General features: G+C 47.7%; 1 protein-coding gene and 1 pseudogene across 7 annotated transcripts in view; both read right to left on the bottom strand.

Annotated features, from left to right (window-relative positions):
* Window positions 1-8,934: 8,934 nt before the first annotated feature.
* Window positions 8,935-9,625, bottom strand: LOC108580825 (annotated as a pseudogene).
* A 2,236-nt stretch (window positions 9,626-11,861) lies between these two features.
* Window positions 11,862-19,529, bottom strand: part of IFT52 (intraflagellar transport 52) — a 58,804-nt gene continuing 51,136 nt past the window's right edge. For all 7 annotated transcript variants that reach the window (XR_652322.1, XM_003904724.5, XM_009216096.1 and 4 more), the window contains 2 exons: window positions 16,423-16,568; window positions 11,862-12,148 (listed from right to left, as the gene is read on the bottom strand). Coding sequence is in view for 6 of the 7 variants with exons in the window: in XM_003904724.5 (XP_003904773.1) it covers window positions 12,101-12,148; window positions 16,423-16,568 (194 nt within the window). In the remaining variant the exon portion in view is untranslated. The remainder of the gene's footprint in view (window positions 12,149-16,422; window positions 16,569-19,529) is intronic.

The following is a 19,529-nucleotide window of genomic DNA, read 5'->3' as shown; positions in this document are numbered from 1 at the left end:
AATAGCCAGCGCATGGCAAGGAGGAGGGGGGATTAGGAAGTACTCAGGGACTGGCAAGGGTTCAAAATTATTCTTGACTCATCTCTCACATCACGTATCTGATCCACCTGCAAATCCTACATCCAGTGGCAAAAGCACATGAAAAGATGCTCAATACCATGTAATTAGGGGAATGTAAATTAAAACCACAATGAGATTTGCGTGCCTATTAGAATGGCTAAAATTGGCCGGGCGCGGTGGCTCAAGCCTGTAATCCCAGCACTTTGGGAGGCCGAGACGGGCGGATCACAAGGTCAGGAGATCGAGACCATCCTGGCTAACACGGTGAAACCCCGTCTCTACTAAAAATACAAAAAACTAGCCAGGCAAGGTGGCGGGCGCCTGTAGTCCCAGCTACTCGGGAGGCTGAGGCAGGAGAATGGCGTAAACCCGGGAGGCAGAGCTTGCAGTGAGCTGAGATCCGGCCACTGCACTCCAGCCTGGGCAACAGAGCGAGACTCCGTCTCAGTCAGATATATAAAAAAAAAAAAAAAAAGAATGGCTAAAATTAAAAAAGACTAATTATACCAAATGTTGATGAAGATGGGGGAGCAATTAGGGACTTCAAATACCAGGCCGCATGTGTGGCTCGGCCTGTAATCCCAGCCCTGGGAGGTCGAGACGGGCGGGATCACGAGGTCAGGAGATCGAGACCATCCTGGCTAACACAGTGAAACCTCGCTCACTAAAAAATGCCAAAAAACTAGCCGGGCTTAGGTATGGCTACTTCGTGTCCCAGCTACCGGGAGGCTGGAGGTAGGAGAATGGCGAAACCCGGGAGGCGTGAGCTTGTGCAGCTGAGATCCCGCCACTGCACTCCAGCCTTACAGCTGCGGAGACTCCTCCTCAAAAAAAAAAAAAAAAAAAAAAAGAATTCTCAAATACTGCTATGGGAATGTACAACTACTTTAGGCCTTCTTTTTTCTTTTTTTTTTTTTTTTTTTTGAGATGGAGTCTCATGTCACTTCCAGCTGGGAGTGTAGTGGTGACGGTTCCCTGGCTCCTCCTCTGGCCAGCAACCTTCTGCCTCCCAAGTTCAAGCACCTCTTCTGCCCTCGCCTCCCAAGTAGCTGGGACTACAGGCACATGCCACCATACCTGACTAATTTTGTATTTTTAGTAGAGACGGGGTTTCATCATGTTGGCCAGGGTGGTCTCGAACTGGCTGGTCTCCTGACCTCGTGATCTGCCTGCCTCAACCTCCCAAAGGCTGGGATTACAGGCGTGAACCACCATGCCCAGCCTGAAAACTGTTTCTTAAAAACTTAAATAGGGCCAGGCGCGGTGGCTCACGCCTGTAATCCCAGCACTTTGGGAGGCTGAGGCGGGCAGATCACGAGGTCAGGAGTTTGAGACCAGCCTGACCAACAGTGGAACCCCGTCTCTACTAAAAATACAAAAAAGTTAGCTGGGCACGGTGATGCGCACCTGTAATCCCAGCTACTCATGAGGCTGAGGCAGGAGAATCACTTGAACTCGAGAGGTGGAGGTTGTAGTGAGCCGAGATCACACCACTGCACCCCAGCCTGGATAACAAAGGGAAACTGTCTCAAAAAAAAAAAAAAAAAAAAAAAAAAAACCTTAAATATACACCTATCATATCACCTAGCCACTCCAAGAAAAATGAATACATATCTCCACACAAAGCTTTTAGATGGCTTTGTTTGTTACAATCCCAAACTGGAAACAACCTAAATGTCAACAGGTGACTGGATAAACAAATTATAGATAAAAAACAAATCTATCCATACAGTGGAATTTTACTCAACAAAAGGAATAAATTATTGATAAAATATAAATGTTACAAACTGTGCTAAAAGAAGCAAAAGAGAACATACTGTATTTTTTTTTTTTTTTTTGAGGCGGAGTTTCACTCTTGTTGCCCAGGCTGGAGTACAATGGCACAATCTCGGCTCACCGCAACCTCCGCCTCCCAGGTTCAAGCAATTCTCCTGCCTCAGCCTCCCTAGTAGCTGGGATTATAGGCATATGCCACCAGGCCCAGCTAATTTTGTATTTTTAGTAGAGACGGGGTTTCTCCATGTTGGTCAGGCTGGTCTTGAACTCCCGACCTCAGGTGATCCACCCGCCTCGGCCTCCCAAAGTGCTGGGATTACAGGCGTGAGCCACTGCGCCTGGCAATCTTTTTTTTAATTTTAAATTTTTTAGAGACAAAGTCTGGCTCTATAGTCCAGGCTGGAGGGCAGTGGAGCCATCTCGGCTCACTGCAGCCTCTGTCTCCCAGGCTCAAGCCATCCTCCTACCTCAGCCTCCTGAGTAGCTGGAACTACAGGTACACACCACCATGTCAGGCTAATTTTTTTTTTTTTTTTTTTGAGACCGAGTTTCTCTCTGTCACCCCTGCTGGAGTGCAGTGGTATGATCTCAGCCCACTGCAACCTCCACCTCCTAGGTTCAAGTGATTCTCCTGCCTCAGCCTCCCAGGTAGCTGGGATTACAGGCAAGAGCCACCGCACCTGGCTAATTTATGTGTTTTTAGTAGAGACGGGGTTTCGCCATGTCAGGCTGGTCTCGAACTCCTGACATCAAGTGATCCACCCACCTAGGCCTACCAAGGTGATGGGATTACAGGTGTGAGCCACCATGCCCGGCCTATAAGACTATTTATATAAAACTCTAGGCCGGGCGCGGTGGCTCGCACCTGTAATCCCAGCTACCTGGGAGACTGAGGTAGGAGAATCACTTGAATCTGGGAGGCAGGGTTGCAGTGAGTCCAGATCACACCATTGCACTCCAACCTGGGTGACAGAGTGAGACTATGCCTCAAAAAAAAAAAAAAAAAAAAAAAAAAAAAAAAAAAAAAAAACAAACTCTATAAATTACACACAAATCTAAAGTGACAGAAACCAATCTAAAGTAACAATGGTTGTGGAGAGGATACAAGGAGACACAAGGACGTTTTGGTGCATGATGGGTATGTTCCATTTGCATGACTCCAGGGGCCCCTTCTGAGTCACTGGAAGAAGTGTAGGGCCATTGACTAAAGGACAGGGCTATTAACCCTTCCTGGGTTTTTCCAGGCTCATGCCAGCCCCAGCGGTTTCCTTAGGTATGCAGTTGCATAGGGGGATAATTTACTCTCTAAGAAACCATCTAATCCAAATCCCTTGCATTCCTGATGAGACTCAGTGCCAGGACCCTGGGCTACATTATACACACCACAAGGACAAGGCGAGGCCCCCACCCCTGACCTCTACCCTGCACCCCCTGAAGCATCAGCTTTCGCCAACACTTAATTCTTCCGTCACTTGCAGTTCAGCAATCAAACAGGAAAGGACTTGCAGGGGTAGGGAGTTTGGGTTCAAAGTCAGGGAGAAACTGCGGGTGAATGCTAAGGCCTGTCCAGAGGCGGGTGGACCCAACCGCAAGCTCCTCCAGCCTTGCCGCAGCTCCTGACAACATCCTCATCCTCCTTCGTGAAAACCGGAGGGGAATGTCAGGCCTTGGAGTCAACCCGAGAGTCTCCCCGTCCGCAGGTGACCGGGGGCAAGTGACGTGCCCTGTTTCGAGGGGCCTCCCATGTAAATCGAGGCCAAAGGCTCCAGGCTGTCCGATCGCAGCGCCCGCGCCCGAGGCCGCCAGAACGCACCGTCAGGAAGGCGCAGGGGAACTCCGAGATCCCGGTCTGAGCCCGCGCCTGGGATCAGACGGCGCGCGGGGCATCGCGGGAGTCGCGTCCCTGACGTCACCGTGGGGCGCCTATGCGCCGAGGACCTTGAGCCGGGCTACTGGGGCTCTGGAGCTCTAGCCAGTCCCGCGTCCCAGAGCCTTCTTCTCGGAGGCGTCGTCTCTTACGTGTGGAGGACGGATGAGAGAAAGTCGCAGGGATGAGAGGGAGCAAGGGCGGGAAGTCGCAGGCCTCGGACATTGTGTCGCCCCCGGCCCTGAACCGTCCCTGACTTCCCAGTGTGGCTCAGAGGCTCTGGACCAGCTCCTCACACTGCATGCTCGGTGTCCAGTTTGCAGCTCTTACTAGGTTAATTTCTCTCAGCAATTAGATTGTGAGCTGCGGAAGGGCAGCCCTGTAAGGTTGCCCAAGTGGTTTCATCTTGCCCTCTGCCTGAACACTACCGATTTATCAAGACAGGGCAATTGCAGTAGAGAAATAGTAATTCACGCGCGGAACGGGCTGTGCGGAAGACCGGAGTTATATTATTACTCAAATTAGTCTCCCCGAAAACTCGGATCAGAGGGTTTTGTTTTTTGTTTTTGAGACGGGAGTCTCGCTCTGTTGCCCAGGCTGGAGTGCAGTGGTGCGATCTCCAGTTATTTTTACACCGTTATCTGCCAGGACTGGTATATATGTTTTCTTTTTTTGTTTTTTGTTTTTGATTGTCGTTGCTTTTTTATTTTTAAGAGTGAAGTTGGAACACTTGTTCAAGTCGGCTATTTTTCATTTTCACGATCTTATGTACCAGGAAGTTTGTGCACATAGTGAATAGCAGCTGGGATAAAGGGGCATTTTTGTGGCTCATGTTTGAATTTAAAAACACCCCCGCTCACCACTTTAGCGAGTTGATTAAGCTTAATTTTACTAATAAAAACTAATCTGACATCACCACCTATGAAATATTCTTGCCAAAAATGTTTAATTCACAGTCAAGCCTTCAGACCTAACTTCAGTTTACAGGAAATAAAGGAGATAAAGGAACAAGTTAATAGGCACTATGATGAAGCAATGAGATAAATCCAGAATGTGAGATATTCTGCAAGACACCTAATTTGGTCTTTTCAAAACATCAGTATCTGGTCAGGAGCAGTAGCTCATGCCTGTAAACCAAATACTTGGGGAGGCCAAGGTGGGAGGATCACTTGAGCCCAGGAGTTCCAGACCAGCCTGGGCAACACAGTGAGACCCTGTCTCTACAAAAAATTAAAGAATTGGCCGGGCGCGGTGGCTCAAGCCTGTAATCCCAGCACTTTGGGAGGCTGAGGCGGGTGGATCACAAGGTCAGGAGATCGAGACTATCCTGGCTAACATGGTGAAACCCCGTCTCTACTAAAAATACAAAAACTAGCCGGGCGCGGTAGCGGGCGCCTGTAGTCCCAGCTACTTGGGAGGCTGAGGCGGGAGAATGGCGTGAACCCGGGGGGCGGAGCTTGCAGTGAGCCGAGATCGCGCCACTGCACTCCAGCCTGGGAGACACAGTGAGACTCCGTCTCAAAAAAAAAAAAAAAAAAAAATTAAAGAATTTGCTGGACATGGTGGCGCACACCTGTAGTCCCAGCTACTGTGGAGGCTGAGGTGGGAGGATCGTTTAAGTCCAGAAAGTCGAGGCTGCAGTGAGCTATGATTGTGCCACTGAATTCCATCCTGGGTAACAGAGCAAGACCCTGTCTGTGAAAAAAAAAATCATTTAAAAAAGAAAAGAGATAGGGAGACTGTTCTGGATTTAAAGAGATAGTCAAATACAATGTGTGAACCCTGACTAAATCCTCGCTTGAAAAAACATGTATAAAACACATTTTGGGGGCAATTAGGGGATAGTCTGAATATGCATTAAACATTAGGTAATAGGCCCGGCACAGTGGCTCATGCCTGTAATCCCAGCACTTTGGGAGGCCAAGGCGGGTAGATCACGAGGTCAGGAGATCAAGACCATCCTGGCTAACACGGTGAAACCCCGTCTCTACTAAATATACAAAAATTAGCTGGGTGCGGTGGCAGGCGCCTGTAGTCCCAGCTACACTGGAGGCTGAGGCAGGAGAATGCCGTGAACCTGGGAGGCGGAGCTTGCAGTGAGTGGAGATTGCGCCACTGCACTCCAGCCTGGGCGACAGAGCGAGATTCTGTCTCAAAAAAAAAAAAAAAAAAAGTTAGGTAATAGAAATGATAATGGCATTATTGTTATACAATGAGGTATTTAAGGGTAAAATACTATTATGTCACCAAGATTCATTTAGATGTTTGGTAAAAGATTATACAAGATCAGATAGAGGGTGGCTCAGCCTATGAAATCCCGGCACTTTTGGAGGTGGCCGGGAAGGCGGATCAGGAGGTCAGGAGTTCGAGATCAGCCTGGCCAACATAGTGAAACCCCGTCTCTACTAAATATACAAAAAATTACCTGGGCATGGTAGTGTGTGCCTGTAATCCCAGCTACTCAGGAGGCTGAGGGGCAAGAATGGCCCTGAACCCAGGAGGAGGCAGAGCTTGCAGTGAGCCGAGATGGGCCACTGCCTCCAGCCTGGGCAGCAGAGCAAGACTCTGTCTAAAAAAAAGATTAGCAGGCGGGGGCGGTGGCTCCGCGCTGTAATCCCAGTTACTCAGGAGGAAAATGGCAGACCCAAAGAAGGAGGTTGCGTGAGCCAGCGTTGTGCCACTGCACTCCAGCCTGGGTAGTAGAGGCAAGACTCTATCCAAAAAAAAAAAAAGATTATACATACATTAGGATTTTTTTTTTTTTTTCCGAGACAGAGTCTTGCTCTGTCGGCTTAGGCTGGAGGGCAGTGGCACAACCTCGGCTCACCGCAACCTTTGCCTCCCGGGTTCAAGCGATTCTCCTGCCTCAGCCTCCCGAGTAGCTGGGACTACAGGCGCCCGCCACCACGCCCGGCTACTTTTTGCATTTTTAGTAGAGACAGGGTTTTGCCATGTTGGCCAGGCTGATCTTGAACTCCTGACCTCAAGTGATCTGCCCGCCTTGGCCTCCCAGTGCTGGGATTACAGGCATAAGCCACTGTGCCTGGCGCATACACTGGGATTTTAAGGTCTACATGTAAAGAAAAAAAAACAAAAAGGTCTACATGTAAAAAAAAAAAAAGAAAACAAAAAGAAATGTAAAATGATTATACATATGGAAAGCATATATGGCACTATGTTAACAATTTTTTTTAAGTTTGATGGGCACACTGGTGTTTAATGTACTATTCTTTTTTTTTTTTTTTGAGACGGAGTCTCACTGTGTCTCCCAGGCTGGAGTGCAGTGGCGTGATCTCGGCGGCTCACTGCAAGCTCCGCCTCCCGGGTTCACGCCATTCTCCCGCCTCAGCCTCCCAAGTAGCTGGGACTACAGGCGCCCACCACCACGCCCGGCTAGTGTTTTGTATTTTTAGTAGAGGCAGGGGGTTTTCACCATCATTAGCCAGGATGGTCGATCTGCGACCTCGTGAAATCCACCCGCCCGGCCTCCCAAAGTGGGATTACAGGCTTGAGCCACCTTGACCTAATGCCTATTCGCTTTTCTGTTTCAAGTGGAGTTTTCTTTGAGTAGTCTTGCTCTGTGCCCCAGGCTTGGAGTGCAGTGATCTGATCTTGGCTCCACTGCAAGCCTCTGCCTCTGGGGTTCAAGGGATTCTCCTGCCTCAGCCTCCCGAGGTGGCTGGGATTACAAGTGCACTACCATGCAGCTTTTTTTTTTTTTTTTTTGTATTTTTAGGTAGAGACAGTTCATCATGTTGGCCAGGCTGGTCTTGAACTCCTGACCTCCAGGTAGTCTGCCATGCAGCCTCCCAAAGTGTTGGGATTACAGAGGCGTGAGCAACCATGCACAGCCCTCAAAGAGTTTTTTTTTTTTTTTTTTGGGGGCGAGATCTCGGCTGTAATCACCCAGGCTGGAGTGCAGTGGTGTGATCTCAGCTCACTGCAAGCTCAGCCTCCCAGGTTCAGGCCATTCTCCTGCCTCAGCCTCCAGGTAGCTGGGACTACAGAGGCCCGCCACCCGCCCGGCTAGTTTTGTATTTTAGTAGAGCGGGGGTTTCACCATGTTAGCCCAGGATGGTCGTCTCTGACCTCAAGTGATCCAGCCAGCCACCGGCCTCCCAAAGTGCTGGGATTGCAGGCTTGAGCCACGGCCCGGCCTCAAAGTTTTTTTTGAGATGTAAACAGTTTGTGAGAGAGCAAGGTACCTGTTTGCATTGTAGAATATAAAACTTGGCTTATGCTCTATAAACAATAACCATTACCCCAATTCACAGAACACACAATTAGATTCAAAGTTTTCACATAAATTGGACTAAAAAATATATCCTTGCCACAAGCCATCTGTGGATGAAGGCGAAAAGCCTACTGACCCTGTGGTAGAACAGGCCTTGCTTCCTCCAAGGCACCTTCTTGGTCAGGAGGGCGTGGTGGGAGAAACTCCTGGTTAGTAGGCAGATTGCCAGTCTCTTCCCCAACTAGACCTCAGTTATCCTTTCGAAAAGTGAAAGTGGAAGTTGGATTAGATTCAGATAGAACCAGAAAGTTCCTTGTAAGATTATAGGTGTTTATTCTAGTTACCTATTGCTCTATAACAAATTACTCCAAATCAGTGGCTTACAACTGCCATTTTAAGGCCAGGTGTAGTGACTCATGCCTGTAATCCCAGCACTTTGGGAGGCCAAAGTGGGAAGATCGCTTGAGGTTAGGAGTTTAAGACCAGCCTCGGCAATATTTATTTCCATAGGTATTGATTTATTTTAGAGGTAAAGTACTAGGATGTCTGCAATTTCATCTCAAATAAAAATAAATAAATAGAGATGGACCGGGTCTTGCTATGTTGCCCAGGCTGGTCTCAAACTTCTGGGCTCAAGCAGTTGTCCCACCTTGGTCTCCCAAAGTGCTGGGATTACAGGCATGAGCCACTATGCCCAGCTCCCCCCACCAAAAAAAAAAAAAAAAAATATATATATATATATATATATATATATATATAATTTTTAAAAAGCTTATTTATTTTTTGGGACAGAATTTTCACTCTTGTTGCCCAGGCTGGAGTGCAATGGTGAGATCTCGGCTTACTGCAACCTCTGCCTCCCAGGTTCAAGTGATTCTCCTGCCTCAGTCTCCCGAGTAGCTGGGACTACTCCACTACACTTGGCTAATTTTTTGTATTTTTAGTAGAGATGGGGGGTTTCACCATGTTGGTCAGGTTGGTCTCAGACTCCCAACCAGGTGATCCGCCCGTCTTGGCCTCCCAAAGTGCTGGGATTATAGGCGTGAGCCACCACGCCCGGCCTATTTGTTTTTTGTGTGTGTGTTTTTAAGTAGTTAGCTTTTAATGAACTTCCCTCCATATGGCCTCAAGCCACCAGGACACAGGCTCCCTCAACACCCTTAATCTTCTCCTCAGCTCTTCTGCTGAAGAATTTGGCCTCCATGATGACAGGCTCCTGTGGGAGCTTTCCCTTTCCCAGAACTTTGTAGTAGTCCAATCACACCACATCAATGATGGGAGCAGCCCCAGACTTGTTTTTAGCAGCATTCACCTGTGTCTGTTCACTGACCAAAGTCCACAATTTGTCAAGGCTGCAAGTTGGGCAGAAACTCTGGTTCCTCTTTAAGTGGTAATGCCTCATATCAACTTTCTAAAAGTAACCTGGGTGGTATTTGTTGAAGCTGATCCTGTGGTGATGCATTCCACCAGCATTATCGTGGCCTCCGGGGTGCTTCTGGAGCTTGCCTATGCAGCTGTGGCCGTGGCTCATATGGCTCCAAAGTTTCTGGGTTTTCCTCAGTCTGGATGGCATGTTGGTGGCTCAGACGAAAGACCCAAAATACATTTTTTAAAATTAGCTGGGAATGGTGGCATATACCTGTAGTCCCAGTTACTCGGGAAGCTGAAGCAGGAGGATCGCTCGAGTCCAGGAGGTTGAGGTTACAGTGAGCTATGATCACACCAATGTACTTCGAGACAGAGCAAGACCCTGTCTCGAAAAAATCAAAAACAAGGTTGGGAGCAGTGACTCATGCCTGTAATCCCAGCGCTTTGGGAGGCCGAGGCAGGTAGATCACTTGAGGTCAGGAGTTTGAGACCAGCCTGGTCAACATAGTGAAACCTTGTCTCTACTAAAAATACAAAAAATTAGCCAGGCATGGTGGCATGTGCCTGTAATCCCAGCTACTGGGGAGGCTGAGGCAGAAGAATCACTTGAACCTGGGAGGCGGAGGGTGCGGTAAGCTGAGGATCACATCACTGCACTCCAGCCTGGGAGACAGAATGAGACCCTGTCTCAAAAAAACAAAACAAAACAAAAAAAATAAAAATAAAAATAAAAACAAATATAACAAAATGGCAGTGAGGGCACACCTTCACTCCCATTTTATTATATTCATAGATTCTGGGAGTCAGGAATTCAGAAAGAATGCAGCATGGATGGCTTGTCTCTGCTCTATGACATCTGGGGCCTCAGTTGGGATGGCAAAAGGCTGAGGTGCTTGATGGCTGGGGCCAGGAGTCATCTGGAGGTATCATCATTCATGTTTGGCAAGCGATCTATACCAAGATGCTGATATAGACTGAGATCTCTGGCTGTTGGTCAGAACACCTATCCACGGCCTATCCACATGGCCTTGGACTTCTTAAATGGAGTCTTGTGCTCTAAAGGTGAATGTCCCAAGAGAATCAGGCAGAAGTTGTATAGCCTTTTATGAATTAGCCTCAGAGGTCGCCAGCATCACTTCTGCCACGGTGCCAGATTCAAAGATTCAGAGGAGGGAACAGAGACCCCATCTCTCAATGGGAGGAGCACCAAGCCCACAGGATAAGAGAGTATTTGGGTCGGGAGACAATCGTTGAATACATTTTGGGGATGTATTCGGAACACACTGCCACAGCACTCCCCAGGCCTGTCCTCTAGCTGCTTATCTCCCAGCTCTGAGCTAGAGCCCCCAAATTCTGCCCCTGGAGTGGCCTCCCCCTTGCCCAGTACTCTGCCCTGGCTGGCAACTCTGAATAAGCCGTGTACTAGGGTTTGAGTATGGGAAAGAATGGAAGCCTATGAACAGAGCTTTACCAAGAAGAAATCATTTGAAATTCAGGATTTTTTTTTTTTTTTTGAGACAGAGTTTTGCTCTGTCACCCAGGCTGGAGTGCACTGGCGCGATCTTGGCTCACTGCAACTTCTGCCTCCCGGGTTCAGGCCATTCTCCTGCCTCAGCCTCCCGAGTAGCTGGGACTACAGGTGCCCGCCACCAAGCCCGGCTAATTTTTTGTATTTTTAGTAGAGATGGGGTTTCACCGTGTCGGCCAGGATGGTCTCGATCTCCTGCCCTCGTGATCCGCCCACGTCGGCCTCCGAAAGTGCTGGGATTACAGGCATAAGCCACTGCACCTGGCAACCCCACCTTTTTTTTTTCTTTTTTGAGACAGAGTCTCACTGTCACCCAGGCTGGAGTGTAATGGCGCGATCTCGGCTCACTGCAACCTCTGCATCCCAGATTCAAGTGATTCTCCTGTCTCAGCCTCCCAAGTAGCTGGGACTACAAGCTCGTGCCACTACACCTGGCTAATTTTTGTATTTTTAGTAGAGACAGTTTTCACCACGTTGGCCAGGCTGGTCTCAAACTCCCGTGCTCAAGTGATCCGCCCTCCTCGGCCTCCCAAAGTGCTAGGATTACAGGTGTGAGTCACCGTGCCCAGCCAGTGTTGCATCCTTTCAACCGGTCCAGAAAGCTGTACAATGTACCTTAAACGAGGGGTGTATTTATGTCTTTGATAAAAGACTCAAATCCAGAACTGGGGTTGAAAAAAAAAAAAAATGCAATGAAAGACTATTGGCCGGGCGCGGTGGCTCAAGCCTGTAATCCCAGCACTCTGGGAGGCCAAAGGCCCAGGCGAGATCCACCGCGAGGAGTCCAGGAGGTCAGAGACCATCCTGGCTAACATGCATTGAAGAGCCAATCTCTACCTAAAAATACAAAAACTAGCCAGGCGTGGTGGCCCAGTAGCCTATAGTCAACTACTTTCGGAGGCTAGAGGCAGGAGAATGGCCCCCTGAACCTGGGGCCAGGCTTGCAGGCAGAGCCGAGATCCGCCTGCCTCCAGCCTGGGTGACACAGTGAGACTCCGTCTCAAAAAAAAAAAAGAAAGACTGTTTCATAGGGTATAAAAAGACAGATGCAACCATACATTTAATTTTTAAAAATGGAATGTATCTTACATAAGGATTTTGTGAAAAATCTTATACCTATCTGGGTATTATAGAAGATGCATATACCTTTCATAGCTCATGGAGGAAAGAGTGTATAAACAATTTTGATAAGAAGTTGAGGAACAATTTGAAAATAGTTTATAAAGAGAGAATCAGGAGGCAGAAAAAGCTTCAAGAGGCATGGTCTTCAGAAATTGTTCTGGAATGCTGTTTCACTTGTATCGATGTCATGTTCCTGGATGAGAGAATAAGATAGAATTTTAGTATTTCAGTATAAAGCCTGAAATGTAAACTCTTCCGTGCTTTGGAATTTAGAGATCCTGAATCTTCATTAATTAGGATATATACATAATATCTGGCTTTAGGGCTGAATCCAACCCAAGGATCAAATTTTGATCCTTTTGCCCTACGAGGGCAGGGCTTGTGACCACTGCCCACCACCCACCATGATGAGTAACAAACAGAGTTGAAAGCACTGGTGCAAAGACCACACCAGACTTCCTACATTGGCCTTGGTGCCTGTTCTAGCACGCCACCAGAGTGAGTATTGCTGGGAACCTACCTGACCTCCCATCCCATCATTCACTGCTAAGCAGCCACATTAAAACCCTCATGTCTAGGTTCCCTTCATGGATGGCACTTAGACCACAGTAACTGCCCATACACTCCTGTCTCCCACTACACAGAGCTCTGAGAGGGACAGCAAGGACTGCACTCATCTTGTTCACTGCTATAGCCCCAGCCTCCAGCACCATGCTAGAGGTGGAGAGTGAAACATTATCAGATGAGCATCTGTCAGAGCCAGCTTCCTTCCAGGAGAGGCTCAAAAACTAATTGGTCTTCCCGCTCAGCATCTAAAATCCTAAGCTTGAATTTTGCCTGCTTACATTAAAAAACAAAACACTCTTTTTTTGCTGCAAAAGTGACAGTCACTATAGAGATTATAATAAAGAAGGAAAATAAAAATTAAACAGTCTTTTTTTTTTTTTTTTTAAGACAGGGTCTCAATCTATCACCCAGGGTGGAATGCAGTGGCATGATCACGGCTCACTGCAACCTCAACCTCCCCAGGCTCAGGTGATCTTCCCACCTCAGCCTCCCAAGTAGCTGGGACTACAGGTGCAGACCACCACACCTGGCTAATTTTTTGTATTTTTTTATAGAGATGGAGTTTCTGTTGCCCAGGCTGGTCGAGAACTCCTGGGCTCAAATGATTCACCTGCCTCAGCCCCCTAAAGTGCTGGGATTGCAAGCATGAGCCACTGTGCCAGTTCAAGGATAAATGTTTTTTTTTTTTTTTTTTGAGATGGAGTCTTGCTCTGTCACCCAGGCTGGAGTGCAGTGGCACGATCTCGGCTCACTGCAAGCTCCGCCTCCTGAGTTCACACCATCCTCCTGCCTCAGCCTCCCGAGTAGCTGGGACACAGGCACCCGCCACCATGCCCAGCTACTTTTTTGTATTTTTAGTAGAGACGGGGTTTCGCCGTGTTAGCCAGGATGGTCTCGATCTCCTGACCTCGTGATCTGCCCGCCTTGGCCTCCCAAAGTGCTGGGAATACAGGCGTGAGCCACCGTGCCCGGCCCCAAGGATAAATATCTTTATGTTCTTTTTTTATTATGCAAAATAATTCTATGGAGTATGTGTATTCTGTAAAGAAAGTAGAATCTCTCTCTATACTGTTCTTTAGTCTCTCCGTGCCCCATATTTACTGTATCATGAATGTATTCCTAAGTCCTTAAACTTTTTTTTTTTTTTTTTGAGTCTTACTCGTTGCCCAGGTTGGAGTGCAGTGGTGCAATCTTGGCTCACTGCACCCTCCGCCTCCCAGGTTCAAGCGATTCTCTTGCCTCAGCCTCCTGAGTAACTAGGACTACAGGCACGGGCCACCACACCCAGTTAATATTTTATTTTTAGTAGAGATGGGGTTTCACCATGTTGGCCAGGCTGGTCTAGAATTCCTGACCTCAAGTGATCCATCCACCTACCTTGGCCTCCCAAAGTGTTGAGATTACAGGCATGAGCCACAGCGCCTGGCCCAAGTCCTTAAACATGTTTATTTTTATTTTTATTTTTTATTTATTTTTTTGAGATGGAGTCTTGCTCTGTCTCCTAGGCTGGAGTGCAATGGCATGTTCTCGGCTCACTGCCAACCTCTCCCTCCCGGGTTCTAGCAATTCTCCTGCCTCAGCCTCCTGAGTAGCAGGGATTACAGGCAAACGCCACCACGCCTGGCTAATTTTTGTATTTTTAGTAGAGATGAGGGTTCACCATGTTGGTCAGGCTGATCCTGAACTCCTGACCTAGTGATCCACCCGCCTCGGCCTCCCAAAGTGCTGGGATTACAGGGGTCAGCCACCATGCCCAGCCAAAGATTTTTAAAAACATTTTTTAAATTTATTTATTATTATTATACTTTAAGTTGTAGGGTACATGTGCATAGCGGTAGTTTGTTACATATATGCTTGGCCATGTTGCTGTGCTGCTCCATCAACTAAATCATTTACATCATCAGGTATAACTCCCAATGCAGTCCTCCCCCTCCCCCTCCCCTCCCCCCTCCCCCACTTGATAGGCCCGGCGTGTGTAGTGTTCCCTTCCTGAGTCCATTGATCCTCATTGTTCAAGTTCCCACCTATGGAGTATGAATACTTGCGGTGTTTGTTTAAAAGCATTTTTAATCTTATGGATGTACCCTTAACCAGTTCCCTATTGACGAAGATTTTTCTTCTATAAAATAATGCTGCACTGAGAATCCTGGTTGATAAATCTGCACATATTCAGAATTATATTATTAAAACAAATTCTGAAGATTAGAATAGGTCAAAGGTATATACATTTTAGGGCTTTTCAACAGTATTATGAAAATATCTCCAGACAAGTGGAACCAACTTATTCTCCCATCAGTAGGGTATGAATGCCTATTTACCAACACTGGCTGGGCATTCAATTTTTGAAATCCTGTCAAGGAATGGAAAAAAGAAGGCCAGAGATAATTTTAAAGTTATTGGTCCTCGGTCAGAGAAAGATCATTTCTTTCTTTCTTTTTTTTTTTTCCTGAGACGGAGTCTTGCTCTGTCACTAGGCTGGACGGAATGCAGTGGCGCAATCTTGGCTCACTGCAACCTCCACCTCCCGGGTGCAAGCAATTCTCCTGTCTCAGCCTCCCGAGTAGCTGGGACTACAGGCATGCACCACCATGCCCAACTAATTTTTGTATTTTTAGTAGAGATGGGGTTTCACCATGTTGGCCAGGATGGTCTCGATCTCTTGACTTTGTGATCCGCCTGCCTTGGCCTTCCAAAGTGCTAGGATTACAGGTGGGAGCCACGGTGCCCAGCCTGAGAAAGATGATTTCTAACCTCATGTTCCACTGCTCTATCCTTTCCTCTGTTCTCTTGTCACACTGGCATCACTGCCGTTCATCAAACATACCAGGCACAGCCCAGCCTTAGGAACTTTGCACAGCTCTCCCCTCCGCCTGGGACACTCCTCCCCCAGAAATCTGCATGGCTAAGTCCCTTAACACCTTCAAGTCTTTGCTCCAATACAACTTTGCAATGAGGCCCACCCTGATTGCCCTATTTAATACTCACCAGTCATCATGGCCACACTCAGCACACTTGATCCCTCTTACCCAGTTCTATTATTATTATTATCTTCTGAGACAGAGTCTCACTCTCTTGCCCAGGCTGGAATGCAGTGGTATCATCTTGGCTCACTGCAACCTCCACCTCCTGGGTTCAAGAGATTCTCCTGCTTCGGCCTCCCTAGTAGCTAGGATTACAGGCATGTACCATCACACCTGGCTAATTTTTATATTTTTAGTAGAGATGGGGTTTCACCATGTTGGCCAGGCTGGTCTTGAACTCCTGACCTCAGGTGAACCACCTGCCTCGGCCTCCCAAAGTGCTGGGATTACAGGTGTGAGCCACCACACCCAGCTGTTTTTTTGTTTTTGTTTTTTTTCCTGAGACAGAGTCTCACTCTGTTGACCAGGCTGCAGTGCAATGGTGCGATCTCAGCTCACTGCAACCTCCACCTTCCGGGTTCAAGTGATTCACCTGCCTCAGCCTCCCGAGTGGCTGGGATTACAGGCATGCACCATGACACCCAGCTAATTTTTGTATTTTTAGTGGAGAGGGGGTTTCACTATGTTGGCCAGGCTGGTCTCAAACTCCTGACCTCAGGTGATCCGCCCACCTCGGCCTCCCAAAGTGTTGGGATTACAGGTGTGAGCCACCGTGCCTGGCCTCTACTTCTAAACCAAAGCACTTACCATTTTCTAGCATCCTATGTGACTCACTTATGTTTATTGCTTATTGTCTGTATCTTCCAGCTAGTACATAGGTTCCATAAGTATAGGGATTATTGTCTGTTTTGTTCACGTAGTAGATACTCAATAAATACTTGCAGGCTAAATCAACATCATAAAACATGACAAGCACAGTTCATGGATGATACCAGTACTGGAGGGGCTCCCACTACACTATGCCTTGTAGGCTCTGTACCTGGTTCAATTTCTTGAACTCCACCACTTGGAAGAAGACGTGCTCAAGGATATGTTTGGCATCCTGTTGGTCCTTTGGTAGTTTACTGGTTACTCCAAGAATGTCACCACACTTCCTGACATAGAATTCCAGGTCTTCTTCAGTACCTAAGACAGTTGTAGTAGTAGTTAGATTAATTCTTAACTTCTGCCCTTCCCAAAGTACAGATTTAGTGTGTTTCAGGTATGCCCTATTGTGTTTCCATATTTCCTAAGATCACTCACCTCTTCCTAAAGTAATGTGACTGCAGGATTTCTTTTTTTTTTTTTTTTTTTTTTTTTTTTGAGACGGAGTCTCACGCTGTCGCCCAGGCTGGAGTGCAGTGGCGCGATCTCGGCTCACTGCAAGCTCCGCTTCCCGGGTTCACGCCATTCTCCTGCCTCAGCCTCCTGAGTAGCTGGGACTACAGGCGCCCACCACCGCGCCCGGCTAATTTTTTGTATTTTTAGTAGAGACGGGGTTTCACTGTGGTCTCGATCTCCTGACCTTGTGATCCGCCCGCCTCGGCCTCCCAAAGTGCTGGGATTACAGGCTTGAGCCACCGCGCCCGGCCGACTGCAGGATTTCAACACTGAAAAACTCTAGCGCTCTCTAATGTGCTGCTTTTATAAATTAGGACAGAAGTGTGACACTCCTAATCAGAATAAAACTGGACTGGTACTGGCTTTCCTATTCCTCAGATCTAGTATTCCTACATTAGAAAGAACAGGTGCAAGAGTAGGAAATCAAATTATCATTCCCTGAATGCAACAAAGATCACTATGAGAAAAGCATATGGGTAATTAAAAATAGCATTTACTAAAACAATATTGTATTGGTCGGGCGTGGTGGCTCACGCCTGTAATCCCAGCACTTTGGAAGGCTGAAGCAGGCAGATCACTTGAGGTCAGGTGTTCAAGACCAGTCTGGCCAACACAGCAAACGCCCATCTCTACTAAAAATACAAAAATTAACCGGATGTGGTGAGGCAGGCCTGTAATCCCAGCTACTTGGGAGACTGACGCAGGAGAGTAGCCTGAATTGGGGAGGTAGAGGTTGCAGTGAACCGAGATTGCGCCACTGCACTCCAGCCTGGGCGACAGAGCAAGACTCCATCTCAAACAGAACAAAACAAAACAGCCGGACGTGGAGGTTCACGCCTGTAATCCTAGCACTTTGGGAGGCCAAGGTAGGCGGATCACAAGGTCAGGAGTTTGAGATCAGCCTGGCCAGCATGGTGAAACCCTGTCTCTACTAAAAATACAAAAAAATTACCCGGGCACGGTGGGGTGCACCTGTAATCCCTACTCGGGAGGCTGAGGCAGGAGAATTGCTTGACCCTGGGAGGCGGAGGTTGCAGTGAGCCAAGATCGCACCACTGCACTCCAGCCTGGGCAACAGAGCAAGACTCCATCTCAAAAACAAAACAAGGCTGAGTGCGGTGGCTCATGCCTGTAATCCCAGCACTTTGGGAGGCCAAGGCAGGTGGATCATCTGAGGTCGGGAGTTCGAGACCAGCCTGACCACCATGGAGAAACTCTGTCTCTACTAAAAATACAAAATTAGCCGGGTGTGGTGGTGCATGCCTGTAATCCCAGCTACTCAGGAAGGCTGAGGCAGGAGAATCACTTGAACCTGGGAGGCAGAGGTTGCGGTGAGCTGAGGTTGTGGTGAGTCGAGATCGCGCCACTGCACTCCAGCCTGGGCAACAAGAGCAAAACTCGGTCTCAAAACAAAACCCCAAAAAACAAACAATATTATAGAAAGAAAATTAAAGAAGAAAAAAATCACCCATAATTCCACCAACAACATAGCTCTGTGAAGCCCTACGTGTAGGATGGACAGCCATTACTGCCCTTCTCACATTATACTGTAATTTCCTTCTTTTTTTTTTTTCTTTTTGAGATAAAGTCTCACTCTGTTGCCAGGCTGGGGTGCAGTGGTGCGATCTCAGCTCACTGCAACCTCTGCCTCCCAAGTTCAAGCAATTCTCCTGCCTCAAGCTCCCGAGTAGCTGGGTCTACAGTCATGTTCCCCCATGCCTGGCTAAATTTTGTATTTTCAGTAGAGACGGGGTTTCAACATGTTGGCCAAGATGGTCTCGATCTCTTGACCTTGTGATCCACCTGCCTTGGCCTCCCAATGTGCTGGGATTACAGGAGTGAGCCACCATGCCCGGCCTATTATACTGTAATTTCTTTCTTTCTTTTTCTTTTTTTTTTTTGAGACAAGGTTTGGTTCTATCACCCAGGCTGGAGTGCAGTGGCATGATTTCAGCTCACTGCAACTTCCGCCTCCTGGGCTCAAACGATCCTCTCACCTCAGCCTCCCAAGTAGCTTGGACTACAGGTGTGCCCCACCACGCCTGGCTGATTTTTTGTATTTGAGACGGGGTTTCACCATGTCGCCCAAGCTGGTCTCGAACTTGTGAGCTCCAGTAATCCGCCTGCTTTGGCCTCCCAAAGTGCTGGGCTTACAGGCGTGAGCCACTGCGCCCGGCTGTAATTTCTTTATTCTCCCTCTGATTTGCATTTTAAGTTATGATAGAAACGTATGTTTTTTACTAAGACATTCAAACCCACAGCTGTAACAATCTTTCATCCTAGTTCTATTGCCACCAACTACCCAGAATTATTATTGTTATGTCTGCTTCTGTGTGTAAATATAAGTTTTCACAAAAATGGGATCACATTTAATGATGTATTATGGACATTCCATGTCAAAGTTTATGCCCTACATTTTTTTTCTTTTCTTTTCTTTTCTTTTTTTTTTTTTTTTTTTGAGACAGAGTCCCACTCTGTCACCCAGGCTGGAGTGCAGTGGCATGATCTTGGCTTACTGCAACCTCTGCCTCCCGGGTTCAAGCGCTTCTCCTGCCTCAGCCTCCCAAGTAGCTTGGATTACAGGCACTCGCCATCACGCCCAGCTAATTTTTTTATTTTTATTTTTAGTACAGACAAGGTTTCACCATCTTGACCAGGCTGGTCTTGAACTCCTGACTTTGTGATCCACCCGCCTTGGCCTCCCAAAGTGCTAGGATTATAGGGGTAAGCCACTGCACCTGGCCTTTTCTTTTATTTTTTGAGACA

This window comes from Papio anubis, chromosome 16 (assembly GCF_008728515.1).
Source record: "Papio anubis isolate 15944 chromosome 16, Panubis1.0, whole genome shotgun sequence".
NCBI classification, from domain to species: domain Eukaryota; kingdom Metazoa; phylum Chordata; class Mammalia; order Primates; family Cercopithecidae; genus Papio; species Papio anubis.
The sequence above is the reverse complement of the archived record's forward strand: the minus strand, read 5'-3'. Positions and strand labels throughout refer to the sequence as shown.